This window comes from Anabrus simplex, chromosome 13 (assembly GCF_040414725.1).
Source record: "Anabrus simplex isolate iqAnaSimp1 chromosome 13, ASM4041472v1, whole genome shotgun sequence".
Taxonomy (NCBI): Eukaryota; Metazoa; Arthropoda; class Insecta; order Orthoptera; family Tettigoniidae; genus Anabrus; species Anabrus simplex.
The window spans coordinates 8,396,221-8,417,776 of NC_090277.1; the positions used below are offsets into that span (position 1 = coordinate 8,396,221).

A 21,556-nucleotide genomic window follows, 5' to 3' on the forward strand; every position below is an offset into this window, starting at 1 on the left:
CTGTATTTCTCCCTGTAATTCCTGTTTGTAGACTTTCGAACTGGCTCTAACTTCACTTATTTCCTTATCCACGGATGTTTTCATTGTTTCAAGACTCTGCTGGGTCTCCTCGATCGTCTCATAGAAGTATTCGAGTCGCTCCGAATTAGTGACTTGGGCTACCTTAATTTCGGCTATTACGCCCTTTTCCACCTGTTTTACCGTTTCATAAATTTCGGTGAACTTCCTGCCCCATGCGGTTTTAGTTGCAGACAAGTCCTCGGCATTGTCACTAATTTTCTCTTCAATGGTCCTAAAATTTTCTTTTACTTCGTCCTTGTATTGATCTAGTCCATGCAGTATTCCCGTCTGTACTTTGGCTAGCCTTTCGCTAAACTCATTTGACATCGCTGACATGGAGCTATCGATTCCGGCCTGGATTTCCCCTTTCAGGTTAGAAAATTTTTGCTTAACGGACACCAACTCACTCTGGACTGACGCTAGTTTTCTGTTAAATAATCTAACGTCCATGTGCAGTTTCTCTAAGTTTTCATCCGTCCTAGCTTGAATTTCCTCTAGGGCACCCTTAAGATCTTGTTTGAGTTTGTCCTGTCCTGCATTCAGTTTTCCTGTTAGTGTAAGTTCCCACTGAGTGTTATTTTCGGTTAATTTGCGTTCTAGTTGAGCATTCACATTCTCACTAATCTCACGTTTTAACAGTACACTGTTCTCACTAATCTCACGTTTCAACAATTCATTGTTCTCACCTAGCTCACGTTTTAACTCCTGTTTCAGTAAGTTATTGTTTTCATTTAATTCCTGTTTCAATAAGTTATTGTTTTCGTTTAAACTGTCCTTCAAGTCCGCAGTCACTACCTCTAGGAGCCTACGAAGGTCCTCCATAGTCACAGTACCCATTCTAATTTGAGACAACTAGCAGTTCAGACATTGGACGGACCAGGTTCGATGGTCTAATACCCGAGTTCAGATCGACAGTCACGTGTGGATTGAATTCACAGTCATAAAAGAAGATTATTATCGCATAAAATAATATCTTATAATTTACGTCCAAACTATGCGGAAATCTGCCGCAAAAGATAAATTTTGAAAATATCATCCAGATTTTGTTTATAATATAGCACCAAGGCCCTTCCTAACCTTTAACATGAGCGTAGTTCGCCACAAAAATTTGGGCTAATAGATGTCACAAAATAAACCTGAAATTTTTAATTTGCCACTGCATCTTGTTTGCATCCAAATTCTGGACTACAAGATCGAGTTCTTTATTGGTACAGCCAATAAATCGGGCCTTAACACGTTGGCCGCCAAATCTATACCTGCACCCGTCATGCCGGGCTCAGCTCGGCCGGTGAGCGAAGATCTCCAGGGTGTAGATCGTTCGCTTATCGGCTGTGCGAAAATTTTAAAGTGCAGGGATAGATAATGAACTAGTGGCAAATGAGAGAAAGCTAAGTAGGTTTTAGACATTTATTACAACTACTGCTCTTCATAAATTATACAATAATTAACAAAATCTAGGTATTTTGTTTATATGATTGTCTTCTTTTATGTTGTAGTCACATAGATACTTCATCGGTAAACGAAACAGGAAATGCCTGTATCTGCAAATATAATATTCATATTTTTAGTGAAAAATTAATTAAATAATTAATAATAATTAATTTGAGATGATCTCTCTCTTTGATAATTTAATAATTTGAAAATAAACTTCCTTCCTTCATGGATTTGATTTTAAACAAATTTGAAAATGATCATTTTCATTTCTCTTTGAAAATTAAATAAAAATTTTTCTCTTATAAAATTATAGTTAAGTCATCTTCCTTGACCTTTAAATTAATTAATAAACTCAACTTTATAATTATTTAGTAGTTGCTTCTTACATAATAGCTCGGAACTTGACCTCATGTCAATTTACATTTATCCGTTACTCGAAACAATTGATTAAATTATTCTTACAATTTTCGACTTTGTGAGTTCAATCCACTGACATGGCCTATACTTATTCATGTGTATTCGTTAAATAAGATCCTATTCCTCCTTAAAAATGAATAAAATTCACTAAAGGTTTGAATTCATTCAAATGGTGAACCACTAAAGTTGGCGTAAATTAGGCCGAAAATTCCACAAAATAATGAAGAGCATCATCACAAATATGGATTATAAACTTACATTAAGCAAAACACAGTCAAATCACACATACTACACTCACACAAGGATACACGGAAATATTATATACATATTTACACGAACGCTAGCCCTTGATTATTAAATGTTATGTTTAGACAAAGTTAGGAAATTTATTCTCACGATGACACTATCGTGGTGACCTCCTTTCATCAACTGGGAAATGTGACAGAGCAAGGATTATCACTTAATTATAGAACACAGTTATACGACAACGTTTAGAGAAAATTTACGAACACAAAATCATCCAAAAAATCATCGATAAATCGCTTGAACATAGGCCAGAATATACATTCCGCGCACGCGGTTCATGAGCTACGACATTTATTTTTACTTCTCCACTATAATTGTGATTCTCGATTAATCCGCACTCATAACGAAGACATTACATCAAGTAACATATTTATTCCATCATTGACTCATTAATGGATGCACAGCTCGACTGCTGAATTCAATAATATCCATCAATCAATCAACTAATCATCACAGCACAGCAAATATATAACAAATTGTATCGGTCAGATACTGCCATTTCCCAGGCCTAAATTACAATAATGAGCGCACATCAACCATTTTCAATAATAACTAATATTATGCTCATGACCTTAGGTGTTCTTTTACGCGATAATTTAGTTAAATTATTTTTAATATTATTATTATTATTATTATTACTGGCCGCGCAAGATCATACGTGCGGAAGCTACTACACAATAATATTTCAGATGACTCTATTGCACACAAAACTCAACCATATGTCGCATAATTGAAGAATGAACTCTGACATGATAGAATCCACGGAATTTCTGTCCCATTTGATCTTATTAAAAGTCAAAAATATTCAAATAGTCCAAGTTTAACGTTGGGGTCAATTTACACTTATTTCTCCTGCCACAATGAACTCGGGACAGTTGAAACACTTCTTGAAGACATCCACTCAAAACAAACTAATAGGTTCAAATACTCACTCATCCTCAATCTACCATCACCAAGAAAGAAGAGATGGAAAAATTCTAACTAATAGAAAGGTCTAAACAAATAAGTAGAGGCTATGTCATTACAATTACTTTACAAAAGGAAAGAAAGAATATCAAAGTTTAAATATTACTTGGTGGTGACTGTCGGTTGTAGAACTCGGGCTGATGACCTAGTGCATTATCACCTTACGCACCATCGATCCTCGTCACGCCCGTCTGGACTGCCTTACATTTTACTCGTGCATTGGAGACATGCTGGCGCGCTGGAAATCACACCGTTCACGAAGAAAGAAGACTGACATCCTGACTCGGACTCGAACCGGTGACCTTTTCTGTGGAAATCTTGTGAAGCTGAAACTAAAAATCTCGTCTAAGACAAGGCCCAAAACTCACACCGATATCTGATAAGATGACAAGGAAACTTAACTTTTAAAGTCTGCTGAATTATAGGTGGAATCCGCAAACATCTGAACTGCAGTTGTAACCAGTTGTAGACTCTGAATGACGAAGTTCCCTGGTAAGCGAAGTGCGTCTTCTTCTGCCCGTAGTCGAAGCTAGAGTAATTCTTCTCAGTAAGCGAAATACGTCTTCTTCCGTCCGTTGTTGAAGCTAGAGTAATCCTCCACAAGACGTGTTCAGAGGTAGAAATTTCTGTGAAAATTTTCCCTAGGAAAATCCATTATTCACTGTCTTAAGACAGGGGTGTGTCTTTTCCTCATAAGCGATTGGTTAATTTATTAACTTAGCACCAAATTAATCGCTTGATTGGCTGCCATAGTCAGACGTCATGCACCTTCACAATTATCGATCGAGCACTTGACACACATTCAGCCTGGTCACGTGTCATTCACGGCTGATTCCAAGGTTATTTGGCTAGCTGTCTCTGCGTTCTCCCCTCGCCTGGCCTTGAGTGGAATTCCCAGCCACCTGGCATATCTCGCTCAGTCAACTCGACATGATAAACTCCCTTCCTGGTTCATAAAATAATATTTTAACACACAGTAGAAATAAATGCTTTCCAATAAATGATTTTGCCAATTTTGAAGGGGACAATATCTCCCTTATTAATCCTCCTATCGAAAAAATGCACAAGAGAAAATAAATTTTTGGAAATATATGTCCATCAATGTTGGTCGATTTCCAGTCAGGTTGGTCATGCACTGTATATATTTTGGGAGAGTAAAATCACCATTTCGGTTCCCTATAAAACCCCAGTCTTTTCCGGAAATTTAAAATGGCATTGACCTTAAAACCCACCCTTGGACAGGTGGAGGCTAATTATAAAGTTTGGTTCAAATATCTTCAGTAGTTTTCAAGTTGTAATTAATACGCTTTACACGCACCCGCTCTTGCATTAAGTCCGGTGGGAGTTGTACCGAAAAAATGGTCCGTTAATGAGATTTCCCTTATTCACCCTTGTATTCAAACGATACATACGAGGAAAACATTTAGAAATTAATTTCCATTAAGGCAGGTAGATTTCCACTAAGTTTGGTTGTGTATAGTTTGAGTGAGTGCAGAATCACGGTTCCTTTTTCGTATAAACCCTCAGTCAGTTCAGGGATTTAGAAACAATGCCCTAAAACCTACCCAAGGACAGGTGGATTCTAAATATGAAGCTTGGTGGAAATATAGCCAGTAGTTTTCCAGTTATAGAATGACCGACAAGCAGACAAACAAACAGACAGCAAAGCTAAAAAATATGCAGATGGTTATTATTACACCTGAAATGGATAACTGTAGAGAAATTTTGCCAAAATAGTCAATATACAGACACACTGTCGTTAAGATTTTATTTATACAGATGAAGTTTCTGTGTGTCATTTGCCTCAGAAATTCGTGGAATTCGAAATTTCTTTACATTCCTGAACTGTGTAATAGTCTTATCTTGAACTTTGTCCAGTCAGGTCAGTTCTTACGGTGTGCCAAGATTTTGTAATGGAAAGTGCTGATCTTCAATTTTCTCCGATTCTATTTTTGTACAATATATATTTCTTTCTTGTCATTGTACAGTTGGTTCGCAAACGTCTGTTCTCTTTCGTGAATCCAATTTTAAATATTAGCGTCACTCGCACTGATCTTCGTTATATTTTCTTTGTGATTTGTTGTGATATATATTTTGGTTTTTTGTGCTGTACTGTTTGTAACTTGTTGTGTCTTGTCTTTCAATAGGTAGACAATTCTTGTTCGTCCACTAGTGTCCTTGTATCTTCCTGGCTGCTTGTACATCATTTATTTCTTTCCGCTGTGTACCATCCATGGTTGTTGGCCAGCACCTGCATATGTCTCCTCGACGATCACCTTTTATCTTTCGTAACTAATTATACTAACCTATCCATCACAGATTCATCGCAATTTTGTGTTTTGGAGAACTGGTTAGTTTCCCTGAGTTTTCTGAACCATTATTTAATGCTGCATGAATAGTTGAGTTCCTGGGAATTGGTCTGATTGAGGAGTGTGGAAAATGGGATCAGCAAGTCTCTAGGAATGTTCCATTAGGAAAGGTGATGATCAGTTATTTTAGAAAGAACAATGCAGTAATTGTTAAAACTGGTTCTTTTTCAGAAGCTCGCTAGCCAGGGTGAAGTCGGTGAAGAAATTGTCTGTAGTGACGTTTCTCCCCGTTCCGTCAATATGCTTGACAAGCCTCAATACAAAATTCGTTCCCTGGTTCACTTCTCTCTGTCTGTTTACTGATTTACCATTGTAAACTTCAGCGGCGCACACATAAGCCGTGTCCAGATCCCAGAGGTGCCATAGTTTGATTCCATATTTTCCTCTTGGTTTGGTAGATAAATACCGCCTAAGGGGCAGTTTCTTCTAAAGCGAACTTTCTGTTCATCCAGAGTAGTATTTTCTTATGGAACAAACACTTTAGGTTGTTGTGAAACGAACATGTCAAGGACATCCCTTTTTGCTGCTAACTTGTTATTACTTCTTAGGGCTGGTCTGTCTTCCATATTACCAAACCTTAAAACTGGGTTATTTGGAACTCTTGAAGAGATACTGTAGCTTGAAGGATAGGACGACCATCTGCTTCATTCCATAATTCTCAAACAGAAACTGCTGCTGTTACGAAATTGTGTAAATCGTACATACCGTACCTAAAATGCTTCAAGCTCTATCGGAGAAATGGGCTTGTAGGTTTCCTCTTTATGTACAAAAAATGTCTCCATTTCATGATTTGTTTCTTATAAAGTGGTTTCCAGCATTTTATCAGTGACGAATAAGTTTGTTGTCAACATCTGGAAATCACCGGTCCTCTGAAGAGCATCTCGCGTGTCCATGTGCAATTCCCATAACGTTACCCAATCTGGAATACACATAATTGAAATTTACATTTCCCTGAGTATTATAAATATAACCTTCTGACATCTTGAAGAGCTTATAGGCCTATTGATATAGGTTGTTTCTGATGTAAGTGAAGCAATAACATAGTTCATATTACAGTACCACCCCGATTTTGCATGACCCCGATTCAGCATAAACCCGCATATAACAGAAGAAATTTCCAGTCCGGAAAATTATTCGATAAGAGCAATGCACTTGTATATTCTATTTCACATAATTAAAAATAGGGCAAAATTCACATTTAGCATTAAGGAAATGTTAAAATTCTCAAATATTTATTTCTATTCATTTTGGTTATGGGACACTAAGAACCTGTGCATAAGGCTTCATATGCTCGCTAAGGATGATTCGAAGCAGAAGAGGAATTTAAAACTAGAAATGCTGCTGCGATTGGTAAAATTTCTGGGGATATACTAAATTCATTTGGTTGATATATAGAACCAAATTTGTAGTGCTTGATTGATTAGTGTATGTTTTGATTAGTGTAGTGTATGTATGAAGCAGGTATACCAAATAAATGGAGAATTGGTGTAGTAGCACTCTGTGTATAAAGAAATGTAATAAGTATAATGCCAATAATTACACACTTCATCTTGGCTGGTGTGGCATGCAAGCTCTTGGAATGCATTATCTCTGATTATATTATACACATTTACAAAATTACTAACTGGTTCGATAGAAGGTAGTTCAGGTTTAGGAACCATTATTCCACTGAAGCTCATCTTGTAGATTCCAGCAAGATATAGCAGGTATTTTAGATCCAGGAGATCAAGTGTGTCACGATGGACATACCTAAGGCTTTTGATAGGACATATCTTGGGAGACTACTGACATAAAATAAGTACAATTGGGCCAGGTAAAATAGTGACTAAATGGGTGGCTATATTTGTAGAAAATAGAACTCAGAGCAGTAGAATATGTGAAGCTTTATTTGATCCTGTAAAAACTATATATATTTACGTATCTCTTAATATGATTATGAGGTTATTTAGGGGTTGTAAAGGAGAGGGCATATAAATCTCCAGCAAGGCCACAATTAGAGAATGGGGCCATCACCAGGATTACATGATTACAGAACAGCAAATAATCTACAGAAACAGCTCCAGTCCTTGTGGGTGATTTCTGACAAAAGAGTTGTGTTACAGAGATTTTGCAAAGTTTGGGCTCGTAAGACTTGGAGAAAGGAGACAAGCTGTTCGACTAAGCAGTATATTCTGAAATGTCATTGGAGGGATGGCTTGGGTTGACATTAGTTGATTAATAAATTTAAGTCATCTTTATATTTAGGAAAGGTCACAACATGAATGTATGTTGGAATTCAAGGGGGCAAATTTTGGCTAATGTTCACTTATAGGAACAAGCTGTAGTGAACGAAGTAATTTACCAAAGGAGTTGTTTCATAAATTTCCACAATCCTTTTCTACGTAAACAACTGAGAAACAATCTGCCACGTGGGGACAGCCCTAAATGCTGATGAGTTGGGTTTGTTGTGTTTTATGGTTGATTGATTGAGACATTGAGTGATTAGTTGTCTTAATGTGATGTACAGAGGAGGATGATGGATATTTCTGTAGTTATGTTTTAAGTATTGTCCAATTGTTGGCAAAAAAGGTAGAAATAATGTGGGATTATTTGATATTACAGTGAGGTGTTTTGAGAATGAAGGTATATAGTGCCCCTTATTTCCGGGGTAGGCTCGGCCGGTGGACGAGAGTCCCAGAGGTGGACCGTTCGTTAAGTGGTGTCGCTGATTTTTAGGGGCAGTTAATAGGACAAGGACTGACGAAAATGGAAAAAATATTTAACCCTCAAGCACACGCGCCGGATCTTAGGACGCAGACACACGTGTAGGGGTGCTTTCCACCCCTGTATTAATTGGAGATCCACCCAGAAAGATACAGGAGCGGGGAGAGCACAGAAAAGTCATTTGTACATTTCACTAAAACATAAAAGGACCTGGGGTGGATTCCACCCCATACGCATGTGTTTGAGGGTTAAAAACAAGTTTTGCCATTTATTGCTATTAGCACTCTTTAAAAAAAAATTAAACACAATTTTACAACAAAATCTTGAGGTCGTTATGCATTTTCTTCTCATAAGACGGTTTATACAATTTTGACTCTCTGGTGCTTCCACATCGAAGCCTGAATTACACTGAAATATAAATAAAAATAATAATTAGCCTCATCTGGCTTGAGGAAAAGAAAATTGTCGAGGGTGAACCTCGTCTTAACTCCTTTGAATCATGAACTTAACAGAAACTGGCTTATTATTATTATTATTATTATTATTATTATTATTATTATTATTATTATTATTATTATTATTATTATTATTATTATTATTATTTGTTATGTGCGTATGGACCCAATGGATCACGCAAAGCTCTAACGATTCTGTTTTCTGAATTGCCAAACAGCTCTCATCCTTTCTCTGTGGATCCTTTTTCGTTCTTCTGTCCACTTTGCTCCAGTTTTCTTTTTCACTTTGTTCTCTGGTTGCACTTTCCATCCATTAATTTTTTTCCTGTAGAGGTTGCTGTCCGGGGTGTTAGTTGAGTTCATCTGGGCTTTTTCCAGATCCTTCTTCACTTCCAGTACCTGTGGAATATTTTTAGATGTTCTATGTAGGTGAGAATCTTATGTGTCAGTCTACTTGCCAGCAGTCTGCGAACGTGCCCATAAAATTTCAGACGTCTTTTGCGGATGTCTGCTGCAATGTTGGAAACATCTTCTGTCACTTTGCGTGTCCTCAGTCTATATCCATCTTCTGTTTTTCGGGGGCCGAGAATTTTCCTCAGGATTCTTCTTTCTTCTTTTAAAATGTTTTCTAGGTCACCTTTCCCATTTAGTGTAAAGGTCTCGTTGGCAAATAAGACTTCGGGCCTGATTACTGTATGATAGTGTCTGATCTTTGCATGGCGGGACCAGCACTTTTTATTGTATAGCATACCTGCCAACTTTCCCGATTTAGGCGGGAAACTCCCGATTTTCGACAGTTTTTCCCGCCTCCCGATTATTTTATCTTTTCTCCCGATTTAGGTTATTTTTTGGTGAACTTCAAACATTTGATTTCAAATCCCGTCATTTCAGCTTTTTTACGCCAGTGGCCGGAAGTCCTTCGCTCATTGGCCGCTTTCAAACGAAATATCGAAGTTTATTAATGCGAGAAATGTGCGCGAATGTGCGATGTTTATTGAAACCTGTATATCGCGACGCGTATATCGATTGTCAATCTCTTCTTCTCTTGTTCTCGCGTGCTATGTTCGTGTTCGTTCACGTCAGTCTAGTCGATTCCATCCTCTTTGGTCGATTCTAGAGACTAGTCGCTTTCTTAGTAATTTAGTGACAATTTCTATGATAACGACTAGTGACTTTTCTAGAGATTTTAGGAGCCATTTGGAGACAATTCTGACTACTTGTAATTTATCTCAGTATAAATACAATGTTTTGTCTGTACATTGCTCAGAATTTAAAAAGAACTATATTTCCGTACCGGTCGTGACCATAGTAACAAGGGGGAAATACACGTTTTAATTTTCCTTAATTTCTGTCTGTCTGTCTGTACGTACGCAGGCTCATCACGAGAAAACGGCTGAAGAGAATTTAATGAAAATCGGTATATAACGTCGGGGAATAAGTCGCTACAATCTAGGCCATAAATAATTTTATTCACGCTGAGTGAAATGGTAGTTTAGGGGAAGGCCTAAAATTTAATTCGCAAATATTTATGTTATTATTGGCCCTAGCGATAAATACTACATACCTAAAGTTATATATTATTAAATTTCCTCTCATTTATGTCTTATGCATTTTTACCGTACCGGCTGTGATAACGGAGATATTCATGAATTTGGATTATTTTTTTTCCTAAGTCCGTATCAGCGCCGAGGTACAAGAAAATGGGTGAACAGAATTTTATGTAAAGTCAGGGAATAAGGAACTACAGTCTATGCTATAAATAATTTTATTCACTCTGTTCGAAATGGTAGTTGAGGGGAAGGTGCCAAAAATTTAATTTTTAATTACCTATCTTAGTTGTCATATTGAAAAGCACTACATAACACAAGTTACAGAGAATGCAATTTCTGATTATTTGTCTTATTCAGTTTTGCAAGAGACAATTCTCATGATTGATTCATATTGAAACTGACTTAAGCAAATTATCACAAAAATATACTCTTATTATCACCACCTATTCAATACAAGCCACGTGCTACGTGAATGAAATCTACATAATACTATATACACTTCTCAGGGACATTTTTCGCCCCTTGTTAAGGGCATCATCAACCTTTAGGAAACCTTAAGTTCAAATGTCTGAAACATACTTTTCATTGTAATCCATGTATGAATAGATAATGTTTCAGGTATGTGACCTTAAGGTTACCTAAAGGTTGATGGTGCCCTTAACAAGGGGCAAAAAATGTCCCTGAGAAGTGTATATAGTATTACGTACATTTCATCCACGTAGCACGTGGCTTGTATTGAATAGGTGGTAATAGGGGAGTAAATTATTTTTGTGATAATTTGCTTATTCAGTTTTACCGTTCCGACTACAATAATATTGGTGGTGATGGTGATTAAATTTTGAAGATTATAAGAATGAGGAAAGTCACGAAGGAACGATCGCTTGAATAATAACACAAAAGGGAGTCATGAAAGAAAGGACAACTCGCTTTACATTAGATGCTCTAATATCACAGATTCGGAAGAAAACTAAATGTGAAGGCCTCCAATATAGAAAGCTCATAAAATTGATCAACAATTACATTGACCATTGTTTGTTGTGATGTGCTTTGTGTATTCTGCTGCCATTTATCTACGATAGACGGGATTACTGCTGCGTTTCAAGTATAACAGCCTGTTTGAATATTGGCGGGAAGAAGCTGGGGAGTGGGGAGTTGGATCTCTCTTGTTTAGCATGCCATTCTTCTGGTTCATAAATTTTCTGATACTACTGATACGTAACACACTGGATCATCATAGTATTCCAGCTATTCGATCCCTACTCTGAGGTAGTGATTTGAATGAGCAGTGTGCACACTTAAACAGAATAATTACACAGGAGTGTTCGCGGCTGTCTGCAGCCTGGTCATTCTAGCTCTGAAACTTTGAACTGATAGATTTACACTGCAGTACTTTTCGCTAAAAGTGAGAAAATGTTCTGTTTTCATTTTATCGAATATTTCGTATGAAAGCATTGCTTTTAATCGCGACATTCATACTGGCATCGTCGTAATGACATGTTGACTTCAGTTGGGAAAACTATAAGGGCAGTCTTTCTGAGAATTCCGTAGCAAAACACGGGAACATCAGCTAGTTATTTGATCCAAATAGCATTGTGCTTCACATAGTTGCGCGGGCACTTGATGCAATATATTAATTTTTGCATTTCTAAGTAATGGCATCTAAGTGCATGACTGATTCACACATGTGGAGCATGAGTTCATACTATTTTCGGTAGGCTTATCAGAGACCGATTATCCCACTCACGTACTTCCTGTGAGGGAATAGAGATGTGTAATTTTTAGCCTTGTAGTCTCGTATAGCAACAGTCGGGCTTTGAGACAATAAGTCTTATAAATATATCGTAGTACTGTGTTGCGCAAGACATGTAGAATAAGCAATTTTGACCAATTTTATCTCCTGATTTCTCCTGATTTTTCCTGATTTTCAAATCAAAATCTCCTGATTTTTGGTTTTGTAAAGTTGGCAGGTATGGTATAGGTTGTGAACCCTACCGTAGGCTTTCCGAAATTTTTGTAAGTGAATTTTCTGGGCAGCCTTCTCGCCTCCCGTTGGTTCAAGTATTTCTCCCAAGTACTTGAAGTGTGATACTCGGTTGATTTGCCCATATGTCGTGTTCAAATTTTTGATGTCGAGTTTTGAGCAGAAGAACTTGGTCTTTTCATAGGAAATTTGTAGACCAACCTTTCCAGCACATTCACTAAGGGTTTCAATTTGTTTAACGGCTGTGACTACATCATCTGTCAGTATGGCAAGGTCGTCTGCATCCCATGTCTTTCAATGCCTTCTCCCACTCGCGGATGACCTTGTCTAGGACGAGGTTGAAATGAAGCGGAGATAAGCCGTCACCTTGTTGGACGCCAGTTTCAATCGTGAATGGTTCAGAGATCTTCCCCATGAATTTAACTTTGGAGATAGTGTGAGTGAGTGTTGCCTTGATGATGTTGAGGGTCTTGGAATCAAGCCCCAGTTCCTCAAGAATAACGAAGAGAGACTGTCGATCAACCGAGTCGTACGCTTTCCTGAAGTCAACAAAAATGCAGATGACCGGTTTGTTCCTCAATGCTTTGTATTTAAGTGTTACCTTCAAGCTGAATATTTGTTCTGCATACGAGCGACCAGGGCAGAAGCCTGCTTGATATTCGCCAATACTTTGTTAAAGTTGTTCTTGCGTTCTTTTCAAAAGGCAAGCTGAAAGAAGTTTGTACGTCACTTGCAGAAGAGAAATGCCCCTGTAATTGTTCACGTCAGTCTTATCTCCCTCTTTGTGTAACGGGTGGATGAGTGCACACTTCCAGTCCTGAAGTAATTCTTCCGATTGGCAGATATCTGTAATGATTTGAGTGAGTTCCTTGAGGGAGTTAGGTCCAAGATTTTTCAGAAGTTCCGCAATTATGCCATCTTCTCCGGAGATCCTATTGTTTTTAAGTCTGAGCATGTGGCCGCGGATTTCTTCCTCTGTCGGTGGTGGAGATTCTGGGAAAGTGTGCCTTGGGGATTCTTGAGGGAATCTTGTGAGGGGTCCTGGACAGTAGAGGAGATCAGCGAAGTAAAGTGCTAGTTCCTGACAATTTTCCTGATTACTGGGTGCAAGTTTTCCACCTGATCTTTTGAAAGTCAGGTTTTGAGGAGCATACCTACAGACTTGTCCTCCGAATTCCCTGTAGAAATCTCGTACGTTGTAGTTACGAAAGTTATCTTCAGTCGAGTCCAGTTGTTGCTTCAAGCGTTTTCTCTTGACCTGCCTGATGATTTTGGCTACTCGTTTTCTAGTTTCATTGAAATATGTTTGGTTTTCTGGTGATTTCTTGCTGTTGTATTTCAGGAATGCTTCTTTTTGTTCCTTCATGGCACGTTCACATTCAGAATTTCACCAAGGGTGTTTAGTATTCTTTTTCAGAGGAATTTGCTCTCTAGCTTTCTGGATGATTTTGTTGCGGAATTTCTCCCAGGTGCCTGCATGTTATTATTATTATTGTTATTATTATTATATTTATTATTATTATTATTATTATTATTATTATTATTATTATTATTATTATCGTATGGCATTTACAAGCATAATATGTAAAAGTATACATTGAACATGTAAATTAAAATATAGAAGTAATTAAACTAGAATGTCCAGCTTCGACAACCAGTCCACTGCACTGGGTGTCAACTCTTGCAGAGCCCGTAAGCCGTCCTTAAATGCTGACAGTGGACAGCTCTCAACAACATGAAGCAACGTCTGCTTCTCAGCACCATACTCGCACGCAGCACATTCGCAGAATCCCCACCGTTTCATCATATATCGGCACCTGCCGTGGCCTGTTCTGAAACGGTTGAGTTTTGACCACTCGTGTCGCGACAGTATGTTTTGAACTTAGAAAAAACTTTATTTTAATAAAAAATAAATTATAATAGCGTCGTGAATATCTCACAAGTAATACTGAGAATTTTTACATCATCATTTCATCTTAATTGTGGATAAATTCCACTGATATTGAAATAATTTCTGACCAAAAATTTGAATAAATTACATTCTCGAGAATTATTTTGATTAATATAACTTCAAGCAATTATATCGATTTAAGACTTCCCAAGCATTATTATGACCTTAAAAAAGCATTTATTTTTCTAAATGTGATTGAAATTAATTTATAACATTTATAAATTAATGTTACACAACGCTTTGGGAAGTTTTACAATATCTAAAATTTTATAAACTTTGTTTGTGAGAGGTTGAAATAGTACGGGTCTATTCGTTTTTAAATGCATGTCAATGTAGAACATTTCTTAATACACTATGAAATTCACTAGACATAATTATTTCAACAAGATAAATGAACACAAACAACGCCGTAATAACCTGAGCCCAGCGTGGTGAACGCGCGGTCAGTTCAAAACCACATTTCAATTGATCGCGAGAGAAAATATTCCTAACTACTTCATTCACTCCACATTCACACATATGATCCACGAATTTTATTTATATTATTTACAAACGAATTCTGGAATTTAATTTTAGATTCTGATTATTATCATAATCTTATAAGAGGAATAGTCAGATGACAGTACCTGGTAAATCTTTACGTCCGACAATCAGTGACACGTGATTGAATATTGGTAATCACTTTCAACGAGAAAATTGCAGGATTAATACAACGTCGATCACATAGGTATTCAGCAATTTGATAGTCAGAAAAAATGGACCACGCACATTATTAAGGTTAAACACCAATGTCACCGGACACGTGGTGAGTGAGTCACGATAAATTATTATTATTATCCCTAAATCTCATACAAATATCACTTAACACGTGCTCAAAATTCCCAGAACGCATCGTAACGAATACACCTGCTTCTTCAAATAATGCACAAATTAATCCCACAGGATCGCCGTATTCCAGGCTCATACCTCATCAACAGAGCACAAATATCTCACAAGAACAGCAACTATTTATCACTCAAGACCATCAATCTTTAGTTTAACCCGACCTTAAAATGTATTATTATTAATGGTGATTGTGAGTTCTACATGAATCTGAATTTAACACTGAACTCGATGACACTATGTTGCACAAATCCACAGAAATGCATAAGACGAATTGCACACTGAAATTTATCATATAAGGCACAACGAAAATTTGTTTAACACGAGTTCATAAATCTGGAATTGTTTAAATAAATTATATTTTATCCGAGAGGTCGATTACTTTTAAATATTAAGTTTAAGCATTTGCAGGGAATTAGAAATAAACTTGGAAGACATTCAAGAGCAAACTACACTAAAAGAACCCAAATAACATTCACACTCAATGTACCTACACTAACATGACACCAGAAGAATGAAGTACGAAAATATAGCAAAATTGCACTGATCTAATAGAAATACTAATGCAAATGAAGAGGCACATAGGCCTACTACTTCTACATAGATGGACAGTAACAATGTTACAAAAGTGTACTTAAATTTGCGATGAGACTCGATGTCTTCCCAGTTGGTTGAATCTGCTCACATGTCGCAGGTCGTCCTGGTCGTTTTCTCCCTCATGTTAGAATGTGCCTACATTTAGCACGGCATGATGACAGCAAAGTCCATTTCCATATGTGAATGATTAGCTCCTCTTGAGGATAGGCGAGGCATCCTGGTGTAGCTGATTATTGTGAATTTTAAAGGTCCTCTTCTTTCTTGAAGTTCCGATGCTAGTTGAAAGTGACACAAACAGCTTTAGAAATGTTATCAAGTATGACCACGTCAAATAAATAGCTCGATGAACAAACTTCACTTCGAAGCTCACAATAAATCTGCGGCAATACGGAATCAGAGTTAAAGAGAGATTTTATTCGTTTCCCCGAAATTATATTCCCTCAGCTGACGACGTGTGGCACTATCCTGACACATAATTGGTTGCCTTGGCGTTCCGTGATAGGCTGTAATTCTCCTAGAAATTACTGGGCTCCAGGCGAGTTCCGACACGCGCCTCTATATGCAGAAGCAACCTTGAAAAATTCCTGGCTATTCACGTGACTACCATGTGTTTATCGATCGCCAGGCTGGAATAATCAATAGTCTGCACAATCCCCAAAACCGGTCAAACCACTTTTTGACTGAGAACACAGATATTCATGAATACAACTTTACACTGTACTCCCAATTAGAGGATTCCGACCGCTTTTCAATCCCGTAATTTTCGGGATTAATTTTTCCGGATCCCGGGATTTTCGGGATTGATATAATTTTTAAAAAATTGAAAAATAGACTGCGTGAAGCGAAACTCTCAGCACGTTATTTATGCGTCTTCTCGGCGTGTAAATGCCTGTTCTCGTTTAGCGCATGACTGTATTGTTCATTGCCTATGTGCGTGTCTGATCACAATGCGTGCAGTAGTACCTCTCCCTTGTGAGTGAGAAGAGTGAATGCCTTGATCTTGAAACTTCAATCAGGATTAGATCTTGAAGAAAGAGAAAATTGTCCGGATTTGATGAATCACCAGAACATCAATGTTGTAATAAAAAATTCGCAAAAATGTTCATATTTTCAAACTAGTGTCCTTGAAGAATGATAGCATTCTTTCTTCAAACATTGTGTAGATAGAGCATGGTAAGGGGGTAAGTTTACTGCTTCTACAGCCTCTACACTATTATCCAGCGTTTTGCCTTCTGAAAATTTAGCGTCAAAAAGGTGCTTATAGATTTGAATAATCCGGTGCAGTTGGAAGTTCGAACTCATCGATGAAATCATTAAAGTCTTGGCTCCAGTCAAACTGACTGTAGAAGCACTCTGTCGCACAACTGATGTTTCCCTTAATTTTCTTTTAAACAGTTAAATGACAACAGCTCCGAGTTCGATTCTAAATTCAAAATACATTTACAAAAGCGCATAAAAGATTGGTGAAGAAATTAGTTGAGTGGTGTATTATGCTACCTACAAAATCCTCACAGTGACAATGTGGCGTTGGCGTTCGATGAGGAAATAAAGCATAGATTTTCAAGCCTGAGCAAAGTCCTGATAAAAAGCAGATTGTTTCTTTAATTGAGAGATTAAGTGGTAAAAAATGACGAAGAGGAAGAACAAAATATGCAAGTCTAGCCTACAAATACAGAAAAAAATAGATTTGACGCTCAAAGGAAAGCTTCAGTCGGAAGTAGAAAACAGCATGCAAATTATTTTTCCTGACATATTAAATGAAAATGAATTTTCCAGAATTGTTAAGAAGAAAATGAACCTATACGAGTCTTCAGATTCTACGGGAAGCTATAAGCCAGAGCAGGCTTATAAGTATTTACTAACGATTCCTCCAACTTCCATCGAACCTGAACGCGCTTTCTCAGCAGCTGCATATATGCGCAACAAATAGAGAAGCAGGCTTGGTGATGAGACACTGGACGCGTTGTTATTTCTCAGATCATATTTCTGCAATTCAAATTAATGTTCCTATTTAATTAGTTTTCTTTATATTCACGATAAGTGTGAAATGTGACTGATTAATGTTATTTTTAAATACTTTTTCTAAGAAACTTTCTATTTAGTCTATGTTCAGAGAGATTGTTGTTTTTTCAAAAGTTTATTTGGTTAGTTTGCTACATAAGTTTTTTTGAATTTATGTAAGTTTAAAGAAATCTTGCTGATTCTTGGAAAAGAATAATTTTAACATAGGACTGAGTGGTTTTAAATCTGGTTAGTTTGACTCTAAGTCCGATTAGAAAGAGTGATTAGATTAGTTAGGTGTATACTTTAAAATATGTTGATTTTGTCTAAATTTCGATTTTCTGATTTAACAGCTGATTTCTGTAAGATTTTCTTATTTTTTTATTTGTAACCTTCAATCCCGGGATAATCCTGGGACTGACCAAGTGTAATCCCGAAATCCCGGAATTAGAAATAAGGGTCGGGATCAAATTCTTTACTCCCAATAAAAGAATATTATGAGCCAAACTTGAAGGGGACAATAGAAACATGGAAAGTATCAAAGATGTGACAAGTGAAGTCATGTATAGAAGGATGGGAACAGGGGAATGTGAATAGAAGAAAATAAAGAAAATAGCGAGTCAGTGTGGAAATAAGGATCAACAGATAGAGAAAGAGAAGCAAGGAATGGTATTGGGTAAGGATTTAGAGATAGTATTTGTCCTTTCATGTTCCTCCTTTACTATAACTACATTGTCTACTGCCATCCTATTGTATGTACCCTTTCATGTTCTTATCTCTCTTATCACTCTCTGAAATACGGTGGCAAAAGGGGCTCTGGTTAAGACGCAGCAGGTCGTTATGCTTCTTATGTTCCAAAAAGGGTAAAAAAAAGAAAAAAATGCAATTTAAATGCAATGCAAAAATTTACATGCAATGTAAATTTTAATCTTTTAGCACTTGTGTGGTATTATTTAAAGTCATTCCACATACTGTATATGAGTTGAATATATTTGTAAGTACAGACGATGTTATGAGTAGAATTTTGTATATAATTTAAATTTATTAACGATAGGCTGTGTGATTAAATTGTTAGTGTAAATTGTATAACACTGAATTTTAGAAAAATGTCTTCTTCTCTTGTCAATTTAAAATTTAGTGCTTGATAATAATGTATATTTTTGTACCATTTGCCACCGAGGCAGGCGCCTCTTTTGGAAATAATGTGATTTTGATTTGATTGTTACTTTCCATTGTTAAAAGAATGCATTTAAAAATTGGGAGATAAATTAAATATACTCTTATTGTGCCAATATACAATTCATTTTCTCAGCTGTTTCTTGTGTAGGCTTATATACTCATATTTTTATTCCTTTACTTTTCTGTTCTACTTCTCTTATTTCTTGCTTATAGCTATCCGAGGACATTAAGAAGGAAATATTCATAGAACAACATACTGATGATCAGCTGCTGGCGTACATCAAAGGAGAAACAAAGTACGTACACCACAAAGCCTGTACAATATGGAATATTTTTTACCCATATACAGTTGTGTTCAGTGGTTGTTGTTTTATATCTGAAAGTGACCATTTTATCAGTTTAATTCTTTCTTTACAAGGTTACATTTCAACACTAATATCTTAAAATTCTATTGGTTAAAATTACCTCAAATGTTCAGAAACATTAGGATCAAATTTATTGTTCCTTCGTGTAGTTTTATTGAATATATATCTCTAAAAATCTGCAGTAGAACTAGATCTTTCTGAATTTTAATTTGTTTACAATACTTTAAGCAACTGTGAAAAATGTATTCTTTCTTTCACTGTCACTGTATCATTTGTTCATCACATTTTTGTCTTCTCAAATGCCATCTGCAACTATTGCCTCCAGATATTCTCAGTAATTTTGTACGTTTATACCAACAGTGACACACAGAAAAAGCATGTTTGTAGATTATTAACTAAATCTACAAATTTTAATTATTTTTATGTACATTGTCGGCAATGTAGTAATTTCAAACTAATATAATATAGCTTCATCAATCAATATATTGATGGCTCAGTTTAGTAGTTTTATAACTCGTATAATGTTTTTCTATTTTTTTTGGTTAGATTCCGTTTTTTTATGATCTTTCCAATGCTATTTTGCGTTCAGTCAAATTTTTCCATTTTGTGAACGCCAAAACTGAGAATGAGTCATAGAAATGAAACGTTCAGTTCATTAGTGCTACATCTTTGATATCATAGTTTTTGAATAAAAGTTTCACATTGTTGTAAGCTTATAAAGATGTTACGGTATTGAATTTATGCTTGTTCCAATGTTGTGGTCGCTATTGTCGCTATTTCCCACTATTTATTTTAGTGCTCATTGCCAGTCAAATGTTTGTACTTTGTTGTTTGCAAGCACATTTACACAATTATAAACTAATCAAATAGCAGCTACAAGATAAGTGAAAATTTGTGGAGGTTGCATAAAAATTTTCAGTATTCTTCAAGTAGGTGAATTTATTATCTCATAGGAGTAGGTAAATGATGATATAATGATAGAATATTATTTCTAAATTGATATTTTTATCAGTGACATAACAGAGTAATAAAAGTATGTATCCTGCTTTCAAACTTTTAAAGCAGTAGTTAGCTGTCACACCTTTGTTGGTTACTGTCTGGAATGATCTTTGAGAGTCCCTGAGAAATGATTGTATAAGCCCGGCTTTGTGCTCTTAGCATGCCCTTGTATCGTGAGGTTTTGCAATGGCTAGTCATAGCCTAAGTTTTGACTTCAAAGCAGATAATTGTTGGAAACTACAAATTCTGAAAGTTTTATTTGATTTTGTGGGTGGTTAGAATGTTCTCTCATCTGTTTGTGATCCATTGACTTGTTCCTACTGTACATTGACAACTAGTGGCAAGAAATATTCATTTCAGTCCTCAGAACTGCCCACTACCAACTTACACTCTCTCATTATTCAGACTAGGACCATGCACACATCAGAAGAACGCCCAAATACGTCAACTCTTCGAGGTTGAAATTCTGTTTCTTCTTTGTAATTCTTGTGTTACCAGACACAATAGGCTATGTTAGAGAACAAGCTTGTAATATGACCACTAATTAAAATGTTGCTTTGAATACTTTTCAGACACAAAGTGCATATTACTATTTTTGGCTGGAGTTTAATTTAGCTTTGTTCTCCCTAAACGTATCTTGTGCAGAAGCGCTCTCGAGCCAGCAAAGTGACAAGCCTTTTGTGTGTATTCTATTTTCTTGATGTAGAAGGCAGGGTCAGTCCATTGTGTATGTAGCTTAGTCCATTGTATATCATAGGTTTTACATGCTTCTGAAGGATTCAGTTGACCGGATCTTACTGTATCTACTGCTTCCCACTTTTTTAATATCTCACCTCTGGCGCTGTGTTATCCTGACTCTCAATTCGGCAGTCTACAGATATCTTGCAGCAACTTAAATGACTTCTTTCAAAATGTCTATGAGATATGCTGTGTCAATTTGGTACTGAATTACATGAGAACAAGTTTTAAGATTCATAGAATTTCCTAATTGTTGACTTGTGGAAAGACACATATTCCTGAGCTTAAAAATTAGTGATGAGGTTACCTTACATTTGTGGAGAGAGACAGTGCTGAGCTAAACAATTAGTTGTGAGGTTAACTTCCATTAGTGTAGAGAATCATTGTCCTGAGCTAATTAGTTAGTGCTGAGGTTACTTTCCATTTGTGGAGAGACACAACGTCCTGAGCTAAGTATTTAGTAAAGATGTTAACTTCAGTTTGTGTAGAGATACATCGCCCAGAGCTGACCACTTTGTGCCACTCCTCTTTGGTCTTCATATTAATAGACTTGATCGGCGTGAAAATAAATTGATTGATCTGATCATCTGCTATCTATGATGG

General features: G+C 36.6%; 1 protein-coding gene across 1 annotated transcript in view; it reads left to right on the forward strand.

The window, feature by feature from the left end:
• LOC137502942 (zinc finger protein 782-like) overlaps positions 1-21,556 on the forward strand; it is a 78,943-nt gene that overhangs the window by 51,301 nt on the left and 6,086 nt on the right. Inside the window, exon 6 of the mRNA XM_068230162.1 lies at positions 19,065-19,147. Within this exon, the coding sequence (XP_068086263.1) occupies positions 19,065-19,147 (83 nt within the window). The remainder of the gene's footprint in view (positions 1-19,064; positions 19,148-21,556) is intronic.